Source organism: Parasteatoda tepidariorum, chromosome 4, assembly GCF_982258835.1.
Source record: "Parasteatoda tepidariorum strain Cologne lab strain chromosome 4, Ptep-v5.0, whole genome shotgun sequence".
In the NCBI taxonomy this organism is placed as follows: Eukaryota; Metazoa; Arthropoda; class Arachnida; order Araneae; family Theridiidae; genus Parasteatoda; species Parasteatoda tepidariorum.
The window spans coordinates 11,715,873-11,728,492 of NC_141758.1; the positions used below are offsets into that span (position 1 = coordinate 11,715,873).

Consider the following 12,620-nt stretch of genomic DNA (forward strand, 5'->3'; position numbering starts at 1 on the left):
ATTTTACGTAAACTAAATGAAAAACAAATTAGTTACAGAACTTTTAAAATTGGATATGATGAATTTGAAAACTGATGATATGAAAACAATATTCGACGAGCGTTATTTATGTTAATTGATGATAAAAACAACAAACACAGAAACAATAATCTTAACGCCAAAAGAGTTCTAATGATATTGTCTATCAAAGAAAAAAAAGTAAAAGAAACTATTAAGGATATAGGCCATCAAATAAAACAAAAATATTTTGATTCAGATTATTATTATTATCCAGTATACAAAAAGCCAGGTATGATGGAATAAACAAGTCAGACGCTGAAAATTGTATTTCGAAGGTTTTATAACATTAAAAAATGGATTTTAATATAAAATTAAGACTTTGATGAAAGTATATCTCTGTCTATATATAATATGGTTAACATATGACATGAGATAAAATGATATAGCAAAATTAAAAAATAATAATAACATTTGGAGCTGATTCATAAAGTTATTACTTATTTTTTAACTTAATTTTTCAGACAATTTTAGTAAATATCTGTTATGTTATATTGATTTTAAAGTTTATAAAACTGGCGCATGTATCACTTGCAATGGAAGATTCTAACTTAAAATTAAATAAAGTAATCATAAAAAAGTCTTAAATAAAGTATCACTAGTCAACAAGTTAATTATAATGCAAGTCATGAAGTATCAATTTAAAAAAAAACTTCTTGAATCTGTTTAATAAATTGTAATAAGAAATTAAATCACTTATTGGTTTCAAATCGAAAATTTTCAACACATGTTATAGAAATTGGATGAAATTTTCTGGTTTTATGTGTCACATATGCTCTCCTTTTTAAAAGTCATCTTTAAAAAATATTCGGCCGTTATATCTTTAACATCGAGGTAAAAATTAAGTTGCGTTACTCCAGTGTGTACAGGGTCCTAAAAATAAAGCTATATTTTAAAAAAGAATCATTTTTGAATATTATTGAAACTTCTGATCAGAATTACATGTATCTGATCAGAATATATATATATATATATATATATATTCACGACGTCATGCAATTATATATGACTAAACAATCATGACACAGGACTATTTATTTATTTGAAATTCCAAAGCAAATATCATACCAAAGAAAAACGTCTTACAACTTTTTTTCCTAAATAAAAAAACTCCTTTTAATGACTTGTTTTGATAATGAACTTTATTTGCTTCAGATTTTTAAAGAGAAAAATAAAACTAAAAAAAAATGTGGAAAAATATATAAAATTTAAGCAGTTTTATGTGTAGTTTTTTTCCCCACCTTGTTCCAGTTAAATTTATCTGGATTTAAATCGAAATTGGAAACAGAAAATAAAAATATTTTATTGATAGAAATAAATATTCATATTTTATTGATAGAAAGAAATATTCATATTTTTAAGAAATGATAAGTTACAATAATGTTGATCGGATTAAATTTTTTGTCCTCCATAAATAGCTATTATGATTTCGGCATAAAATCTTTTAAAAATTAACCTTGGTTAATTAACCTTGAATTCAGAAAAAAATATTCATGAAAAAAGTTTTCACAAAGTTAATTAACACAATTTGACCATCCTATAAAATTATGATGAACTACAGAAATTACGCTGAAATTTTTTTCTCTCCAATGTTACGGAAACAAATTGCCCCATTATTAAAAAGATGTGTTTTGTTTAATTAAAGTTTTTATTACTGAGAATAATAAAATATTATAAAAAATTTTAATGAAACTTTTTTTAAGAATAATTTATTGACATTTTTATTGTAAAAGATGTAAATGGTAGTTAATTTTTTGTATTAAGATAAAAATTATCATTATTTATACAAATTATTGTTGGTTTATAAAGGTTTTTTCAAATGGTTTATTTGACATGAGAGAGGGAAAGAGAGAAAGTAAATGGGTAACGGATTTGGTGTTTGAGTTCTGCTATCATATATAATGGTAATCATATAAGATAAAAATAAAATGGTAAATTCAAAAAAATGGAAAAAGGAAAAACAAACACCTTTCGTAGTTGATATAATGCATTCTCCATTTTGTTATTTTCCTGTTTTTAGAATTGACAGTTTTTCGGCCATGTATAATTTTTTTAAAGTATATTAAAATACAATTTACTTCACTTTTGTGCAATAAAAGCAAAAGATTTGAAATTAATTTCGATAAAATAAAGACAATGATGATCTTAAAAAACCGATATTACCTTAACCTAAAAGTCGAAAGAATGATCGAAAATACAAAATCAAATTTTTTATTTCAACGTACTTTATTTATTATTTATTTTATTGATTGGGATTTTTTAAAGAAAATTAGAGGTTGAATTTCATTTTTGAATCAAAACAAACTTGTTTACAATTAAAAGCAAAAAGAGTTCTAAACGTTACTTTACAATTTAAAAAAAAAATAAAATGAATTCGTAATATAAACTAATAACAAAATCCATACAGGAACAATCAACGGTAAAATCAAGACCTTATGAACTATATAACCTTGTCATCAGGCTAACCGCTGGAGGTTCTCGTGGTCTTCTTCTCCTTGTAACGCAAATGCGGGTTAGTTCCATCAAAAAATCCTCCACGAAGGCAAATTTTTCCCAATACTTGATCCAGGAATTCCCTTGTCTTCTGGATTGGATTCAAAATTACAAGGCTATGGAGTTGAACATTAGTAGTCGTAAACCCGAAAATTGGTCGGCTATTCAACGACGATTATAAAATAAGAAAATAAAATAAAGTCATTTAAGTTTAAGCTCCTTCGATCCAGTTAAGTTTCTTTCAATATATTTGAGCTTAAGGATTACTATGGAAATAATTTTATTAAAATGACAATATTATCACCACAGATCATTACTTTTACAATAATTTTATTATTACAAATGTCTTGTCTGCAAGCATTTAACTGCGTTGAATAGGCAAGTGTCGAAAGGCAGACTCCGAAATTTGTACGTTAGCTTTAAAGATTTTAACTCGTGGTTATTTTTTTGAGAAAGTAGGCATAATTATCCTTATTTTATAAGTTTCATTATTTAATTCACTACCATTTTATTAAATATTTTCCAGAAAACGGAGCAGATGGCATCCCTTTTTCAATGTATAGAATAAATATTTTCAAAATGATTAGAAATTTTGCCTGTGTTTTTTTTTTCCAGTTCTAAAATGGTATCTGAGAAAAAAAATATTCATTTTTCTAAAAATTTTTTTTTTTCAATGCCCGCCTGGGAATTAATCGGTTATTAATATAACCTTCCAGTAATCATAAAAATGTATATTTTATTTAAAATATTAATGGATAAAATTTTAGTTTAAGCCCAATTGATCTGACTTATGAATCAAGGCGTGTTAAGAATTCAAAAAGTGTATTGCTGTGAGTCTTTCATTGCTTTGTTATTTTGACATTTATTCAAGCAAAAGAATGATTTTCAAAACAGAATGAGGGGTGGTAGAAATGAGTGTTTTCTTCTTTTCACTGTGACAATCAAGAAATATTACTACTTTGTTGGTAACTGATAAATGAATGAGTTGACAGGTGCGATTGCAAAGCTTACTTTTTTGATATTCTAACATAAGAGAGATCAATACTGATAAGATTATAGTACTTTCAGGGAGGTATGGCACTTAGAGTCATTCCAGAATGATAGAACTGTTATCAAATGGGTTCACTGCAATTATATTGAATATCATACTTGGAATAATTTTCCCTTCCTGATTCTAGGGATTGGTGCAGAGGCAAGCAATACTTGATATAACCACCTGACAACAAAAAACTTTAACTTTTATTTCTCATCCACAAATTCTAATTCCTCATAACAAAGTGAGAAGCAATGACCAGAAATGGTAGCGAAAATTTTTGAACGATACTTTAAATAAGATTGGAGTTGCAATCAGGATTTTATATTGTCAATTATTTTGAACTGCATATTCAAGTATTTCTCTTATTACATGTTTTTACATTAAATATTTATACAGTTATCATATTGTATAAGTGACACCAACTCTAAACTATAATAGTTTAGTTTCAGAAAAAACGAAGTTTTAAGAGCTTTTTTGTTCACTTCTACTTTTGACAAGCTACTACAATTCTAGTGGTAAGGCGAAATTTAGCCTTATGGTTTAAAAATATTCTGTGTTGTTGACGCATGCAAAATCAGTTATGGAATCGAATGAGATCTACAGTTTAGAATGATTGTGATTTTCGTAGTCAATATATTTAGACGCTAATTAAGTGTAAAGAAGTAAGTGAAATTATCAATACTTGGAAATATTGCACTCAATTTTAAATATCACATATTGAATGATACTATATATTTAAATATATAGTTAATCTTACTTTTAGTGAGTTGAATTTCTAACTCGTATTACAATAAATATAATACAGTTAACCCCGCCTAAAGGAATACCATCTGTTCCAGCCAAATATATGCAATTAAGCTGGTTATTCGATTAAAAGAGGAGTGCAATATTCAATCTAAAATTCTAAATTTTTGCGAAATTTTACTTTCTAATGGTATTTAATGCATAGTTGCAGTGCTTTGATCAAATAAAGTTAGTTTTATGTTCGATAAACAATTATAATTAAAACTGTCTGTGTTAGTTGTATCATAAAATATAAATGTCATTTAAATAAATCAATGTTAGTGAAAAGTAAAATATAGGTGCTAAAATATTATTTGATCCCTTCTTAAAAAGTCTATAATTGAAGACTGTCTTTATACCTGTTTAATTCGTCAATTTATCATAATTAGATTTTCTCTTTCAGTCTCTACTAAAACTTTCATGACTTGCGTATTCGTTTCAACTATAGTCAGAATTTCTGTTTTTTGCTTTTTCTTATTTATTTTTTCTAATTCTCGAAACTCGGGAAATTCCAAATTAATGCGCTATTTTACAATAGTCAGAGATTTTTTTTTGAAATTTTTAGTTTCCAAGATTCATTCTTTGATTAGTTCAAATTATTCCTTTTCGCACATAACTTGGAACAATTATTCACTGGATTAAGCAATGGTTATTCCACTTAATAGAAAGACGCATTGTACATACAATAGTGCTAGGTTTTTTAAACTTTTTTTTTCAAAGCTCATAGCGCACCAGGCCACAAAACCTTTTGTACTTTTTTTTTTTGCATTCTAAATGATGTGTGAGTGAAGTAAGTCAAAGATGGGTACTTCAATGTATAACAAGCAGCAAGATTTGATTAATTTTTCACATTTACCCTCTAACGCCTCTTTACACCAACTAATGAACAGGAAGACCCTATTGAAATGATCACCTATTGTTTCCTTATCTTAATTGAAAAACGGAAATTCCATTTTAGCTGGTGAAACAATTCTCAAAAATAAAAATTCTTTTCAGTGCCTCTATTTTATGCAATTAGGTGGGGACAGAAAACAACAAATATCCGTTTAAACGGGTTATTCGATTATCCGATATGCGATTAAGTGAGACCGACTGTAGTAGTAAACCGATACGGATTATACAACAAATATAAAAAAATATGGTTATGTATATATGTGTAGTAAGGTGATATTAAGAAAGTTATCCGTTTTGGAAGGAGGTAAAAAACCTTTTATTCCTGCATAATACTAGTATAATTTTATACCAGTTTCCATAAAGCTTCACTGGAATAAATAATATTGATTATGGATAATAATTAGTTTGGCTACGACCTTCGAAATAAGTATCAATATCTGTTCGTTTGCTAAACAGTTTCGCTACTAATTATTTTGAGAATAAAATAATTTTGGTTATTAGTAACAGAAAGAAGTTATGTATTGAAAAATAAGTTAATGAAAAAAAAAGGAGAGAACCGAAAAAATTATCATATTGTTAATGACGCCAATATTGCACAATTAATTTCAGTTTTAGGTACAAATTGAGAAGGAAAGTACATATTACAATATAAAAAACTATGTACAAAAAGTAAAATTAACAGAAAGAAGGTTTTTATTTGTTTAAAAGAACTCCAAAAAGTCGTTATATTATGGACGCCAAATAAATTTTAGAGATATGCATTAATTGAAATAAAAAAATATGCCTACTAAAGAATGAAGAAAATGGAAAAATCAACTATTTTTTTTTAGGAGAGAATTAGTTTCAAAATCGCCATATTAATATGGACACAGATTACGCTTAATTAATTTTGTTGCAATTAATTATGCGTCATTTGTGTAACTTCATGTCTTATCGTAATTTGTGCGGTTTTAATAAGGAGTTCCTTAGAGCAGCGAAGATAGTGTATTAATATTTTCATGAATTAGAATTATACTAAATTTTGTTCATCACTTCCTATAAATATTTTAAACAACATGAAGGTTTAGATAGAAAAATGTTCTTTAATCCTTCGATCCAAGATCTTAGTTTCTTGCCTCTTATAAGAATGTATTTCAAACAAAACCTAAATGACATCCTTGAAAGCAAAACGTTACGGCTACAAAGCATTAGATTGGAGTCTTAGTGGCTCAGGGGATAAAGTATTTCGCCTTACAATGAAGTGAACTGGAATCGAATCACAGCGATGGCTAGCTGATAAAAATTTCGCACCCGGCTCGCACCGACCACAGTGTTGACGTAAAATATCTTCAGTAGTAAACGGATCCTGGTCGTCTTACCGTCAGTCTAGCTGTGAGAGGTTTTCATGATTTTCCTCTCTATGTAACGCAATTGCGGGTTAATCCCATCGAAGTGTCCTCCACAAAGACAGATTTATCCCCTATACTTGATCCGAGAGTTCCCTTGTCATCAGAATTGGGTTCAAAGTTACAAGGTTATTGAATTGATCATCAGCAATTGTTAACCCAAAAATTGGGTCGGTTGTTCAACGACGGTTATAAAATAAAATAAAACCTTTAGATTGAAAAAAAAAAAAAAAAAAAAAAAAAACTAAACGTTAAAAACAAAATTAGGTGCTGTTTGAGTAGGAGTGCACCCATAGTATTTTTTAACGGCGCGAATACCAGAATTCGACAAACTTAAGTATAATATTCGAACACTCTTGTGTTTTTTACAAACACTATGCAAAGTTTCATAACTTCTGTGAGTTTGAAACAGTTATTCAGTACTGTTAGTTTAAGTTTAATCAATATTTAGTCAGCGCGTTCATGCTAATAGGGAGCCACAGTTCTATGAAAATGATAAAAGCATGTCTGTTAAAACTTTTTGGAATATTTTAAAAAGTTACAGTAATGCCCAGTCATTTTGGTCCGTGGGTTAAGGGAAAAAACAGCAAAAAAAATCTAAGAAATTTTCTTTGGAAAGTGATTTAATTTAAGTTTATTTTCGTACACAAAATTACAATAATATTTACTTGCCAATGAAACTTAAAAAATTCTTATTTAAGTAAAACATTGCTTTATTAAAATTGTTCAAGACTGTTTTGGCCTTAAATTAATGTTTAATATATTTCTATGATGTCGCGGCAGAACTGCCTTACATAAGACCTGAAAATAACCACTCGTCAATTCAATAAAGCAAATCGGCGCATTAAGTTAAGTAAACAACCGGTCATTTTTCTAAGATGTAAAAGTACATCAATGCAAAAAAGGTCTCTAAAGAAGAGAATTTTGATTGAAATGTCTAAAATCTCTAGTAAAAATATTGATCCTTTAAGAATACATCAATTTGATATGGAAAGATGCAAGTAAAAGGAGTGTACTTTAACGAATCGCATATTTCAATGTTGCAACGTATAAATTAAATGCACTTTGCTTCCCAAAATATTTTTAAATGATGTTTTTTTTTTTTTCTTCTTCAAATTCAGTATATTTAACTGAATTTTGTCTCATATTCATATTATTTTTTTATATATTAAATTTTAAAGCCGCAAGTTTATTTGTCTCACATATATTTTTAAAAGAAACTACTTGACCTAATTTCATATAACAGTGATATAAATATAAAAAAAGTTTGCAAAAAATGACCAACCAATATGTCACAGACTCATTAGGTTATTGTGTCACACATTTTGAATTTCTCACTTTCTATTTTTTTTCAATTACAGTTAATTAGTTTACAAATCTAAGTAACCAATAATTTCGTTATGATTAATCATAATCATATTAATCTTGCTGTTTCATATATAAAACTATTATAATTTTGTGTGTTAGGAGGAAAATAAACTCTTTCTTTTCTCTTTAAATCAATTATTATTTATTTATTTTTTTCTTGTTGAAAAATTAAGACTTTTTTTGGGAAAAAAAGAAAATGTACAAATCACGTGGGTTGTAAGTCAAGCGTACTGTGGGAGGAGTATCCTAGTCTTTAGAGAAGGGGACGGCATACATGCGTACTTTAACAAATGACGTGCGTATGACGTTCAATCTTATTGGCCAGTTCAAAATGTACAATGCGCATGCGTACTAGTAGGCATAAGGGTTCAACTAGTTTAATAATTTTGAATCTATTATTACTATTAGACTTTTCAGAGTTCTCGCAATGGCTGAATTCTTTTCTTTAGACAACCTAGACAAGCTTATTGCTAAATCTCCAGATAAATATTTTACCGTTGACGAAAAACGCTTTCTTCTTTCATATAGAGATAAAGCTAATAACATTAGAGATACTACTCTTAATGGCATATTGCATCATATGTACTTAAATGTCGTATATTGTGAAGGTGAGACTGTTGATATAGTCCTAAAAGTGATTAAGGAACTTAAATTGGATCTCTGGACTATGTTCAAGAACAAACTTCCATTAGACGACTTCGACATTTCTCACAATTGTCTCACAGTCAATCCCAAAGCATTCATCAGTATAACAGAAGCAGGAGCCTCTAACGGAATATTTCTAAACGAAAACTTTTATGGTTGCTCCGACTTTAAATTGTAAGTTTTTATTTCGTTTACTTTTCTGCTTAATTTTTTTTAAATCTTGTTTATGTTTTACCCTTTGCGAAAATAATTAGTGTCATTCAATTTAGTTTTATGATTTTAAGATTCATAACGCTGAATACTAAAAAATATTTTTTTCTACTTTTAAGACCAATAGTAGATTGAATTTCAAATATTTTTAAAGCTATAGTTAATGAAAATTGCGCTGAACTCTTTACATTTAAATAATTTGAAAACTCCCCCACACAAACTACAAGTGCTTGCTTTTGCTCATAATTCATTTTTAGTCTCTTAAACATCACGAATTTCAACTTTGTAGATAAATGTGAGAAATCACGTGATCAAAACACCTCAATAGTTACAAAATAATCCTCTAAGTATTTCTTGAAAATGTGAAGAAAAAAATGTCCTAAACTGAAATTCTCTCTTTCTTCATTTTCGGGGAAAAAAAAGAATTTTTCAGAAATGAAAAATTCTTTTGACGGAGGTATTACCAAATTATTATCCGGTAAGAAAACTTACGTTATCATTTCATTCGATATTATTAACCTAGATTACCGATAGACAATTCTTAAGGTAAGGGGTTTTATTTCATAGAGTTGATATAGTAGGTATGGTCCCAGTATTTCAACTCTATGTTTTATTTATTATACTGGATATATAGCCTATGTTCAATTACTATATACACTGAACCGTCTAGAGGTAAAAAGAGATCCTGAATTTCAATATCTATTTTTTGGTACGTAGAAATATCGATATTAGTTTTAAAAAATTTCATTCATGCATATAGACATTTTAATCTATGAATTAAACTACTATTTTTTTTAAAGAATTTAAATTCTAATTTTGTTGAAGAATTTTAATTTTAAAAATTATTAAACTAAATTAAAAATTAAAATGTTTCTATGCCTATGAATGCAATTTATAATAAAAATTTTTACCTGAATGCAACGTTGACCAGAAAAAAGTTTTAATATATTTTACAAAAAACAGCAATTACAACTTTTGTATTTTAAAAGATGCGAAATTTAATTTTAACATGAAGTCATTATTTTAATCAAAAAGAAGTTTATCTTACATAACGCAACAAAATATTAGTACTAATATTTTATTTAGCTTTAATTACTTATATTAAATTAATACAAAATATTAGTAGTATACTAACGTTTCTGCGATTTGATTAAATTATAACAAATTCTGCCTTAATATTTTTTTTTGTTTCATTATTTCAAGTTCTTTTTTTATAAATTAATTACAACCAATCAATTGAAATTTTAGAAATAAGATAAAATTCATCAATTTGTCCAGAAATGAATGTTTCGCAAGCAGTTCTATTTTCGATATGATTTCTGGAAACGCATTTATTAACTTATTATAAGTTTATCTACTAATATTAGTCATATTTATCGCAAGAAAATTGATACATTGTTTTGAAAGATCTTTCGAAGTTAATGTTGGGAAAAAAAGTTATGTCTTGAAGTATTTTGTCATATAATCTTATAAGGTTTGAAAAATTAAAGCCACCCTTCTCTTCAGAAGAAAGTGTATTCTAAATATTCAGGCTGACAAACCTTCATAATAATTACATTTTTTCCCAACAGTTTTTGTTTTTATATAAATCTCTGACAGTAACCAGACCGAGATTTCATCTTGCAATTGTCAGATTAAAAACTTATTTTCCCCTCGTAACTATTAGACAGGGACTAATATAGAGACCTTTATATCTATGTTATTAGACTATAAACCTTCGACACATTTTAATCAGGCCTTGCAAATTTTATTTCGTCGCACCTTCACACTGATTCTGGATTTCGGAGTTCTATGGTGTAAAGATTTATACCATTAAACTATTTTTTAAAAAGATTGAGCAAAAACATGCAAAATTCTTATGCTGATTTCCCTCTTGCAATTACCCACAAGAGTTGTTTATCAATGGCTTAATATTGGCTTCGTACACGAATTTTACCAAGTTAATGCAAAAAACACTTGTGTTTCCCATATCAGGTTGAAGCGCAAAACAGATTTCACTGCATATGCTCGCATATATATTTCATACCAGGTAAAGTATCTTAAGTATGATTTTATCGGGTAGTTAGAATATGATTTGAACACTACAAATTTTTGGAACTTATCTCTCCTTGAACTCTTCTTCCTTTCCCTCATCTTCTAACAGTATTACTTATATGAATTGAAGATTTTTTGTAGGTGTACTATTTTGTATAAATTAAGTTTCATTCTTATTTTTACTTCATTACTATATATATATATATATATATATATATATATATATATATATATATATATATATATATATATATATATATGTATATGCCACGCAGATAGCAGTTGGAAGGCGAAAATACTTTATTTAGCTTCAAACAGTATATTCAAAACATTTTCTATGAAAGACGGAGCTCAAATTCGCCCTCCAAAATTGTGTGCTTAAGTTTTTATTCTAGGAAAAGTAGCAAATGAATTTCCCTCTATTTTGTTATATTTTAGGGAAAGGGGGAAATCTTAGTAATTACAAATGGTTTGTTAAATAGGTCGTGTAAGTATGCATACTTGAGCCAAAAATAGATTTAAGAGCAGGATGTGGCTTTAAAAGTGTGAGAAAGCATTTCGATTCGAATAATTAATTAGGATAACATAAAAAGATTAATAGAAGCTTTTTATGTTGCATATATATATATATATATATATATATATATATATATATATATATATATATATATATATATATATATATATATATATATATATATATATATATATATATATATATATATATATATATATATATATATATATATATATATATATATATATATATATATATATATATATATATATATATATATATATATATATATATATATATATATATATATATATATAAAACAAATATAACAATTTAATAGAAATAAAAGGATGGAAGGATATAACAGTGACATGTTTGGTGAGAGCTGCCTTCTCGCAGGATCGCCAGAATGGATGTGAATAAGAAATTAGATTGTTCTATGGTATAAAGACTTAATTATAAATTCGGGACTTCCCCTTCTGGACTGGATGGCGCCTCTCAATGTCAAGAGGATGATGCAACTTCTTTTAATATTACAAGATGGTGAATGACGTAATGTTCGCAGTTATTACACTATAATACTGTAACAACAGCTCCAAACTCTACAGAATCGGCCATACTGACAAGAAAATGTCCTCATTTCTTGAACACCAGAACAACTACCAGAACAGCTACCAGACGCAGTTACCTGAAAAAAAGAAAAGAACGAGAAAGCAAAGTATAAAAATATGAAGCAATTTTTTAATTTACTGACCACGGTTTCACGTGGTCAGCTGAAGATGAAGTGTTTATTGGTCCATCGTGATTCCCGACTTTTAGCACATCGTATCTATCATTCTTCTTCACTTTTGTGATTTGGCATGGACCGAAGAACTTGGATCTTAATTTGAGACCAGATCCAAACTGAGTTCTCTAGATTGCAACTAAATCTCCCTCTCGATATTCGTTGGCTTTCTTTCTTCTTTTATTGTACTGCCTGCGGTTCTGTTCTTGGATCTTCAAAATAATCTTTTTGGCTTCATCATTAATGTTCTCTCTATTTTGGATAAATGATTCTATGTTTTCTTTCTCCAACATTTGCAGAATTTGTAAGTCCTCTTTGGTTTTCATTTTCACTCCAGTCAACAGCTGGAAAGGTGTAATCTGAGTGCTCCGAGAAACTGTAGAATTAATGGTACGCTGTATTGTTGGAACAAAT

General features: G+C 27.8%; 1 protein-coding gene across 2 annotated transcripts in view; it reads left to right on the plus strand.

Moving 5' to 3' along the window:
* The first annotated feature begins 8,412 nt into the window (after positions 1-8,412).
* LOC147810697 (uncharacterized) overlaps positions 8,413-12,620 on the plus strand; it is a 32,597-nt gene continuing 28,389 nt past the window's right edge. Inside the window, exon 1 of one of the 2 annotated variants that reach the window (XM_087160681.1) lies at positions 8,413-8,835. In XM_087160681.1, the coding sequence (XP_087016807.1) occupies positions 8,444-8,835 (392 nt within the window). In that variant the 5' untranslated portion in view covers positions 8,413-8,443. The remainder of the gene's footprint in view (positions 8,836-12,620) is intronic. The other variant, XM_087160680.1, reaches the window with a different exon arrangement.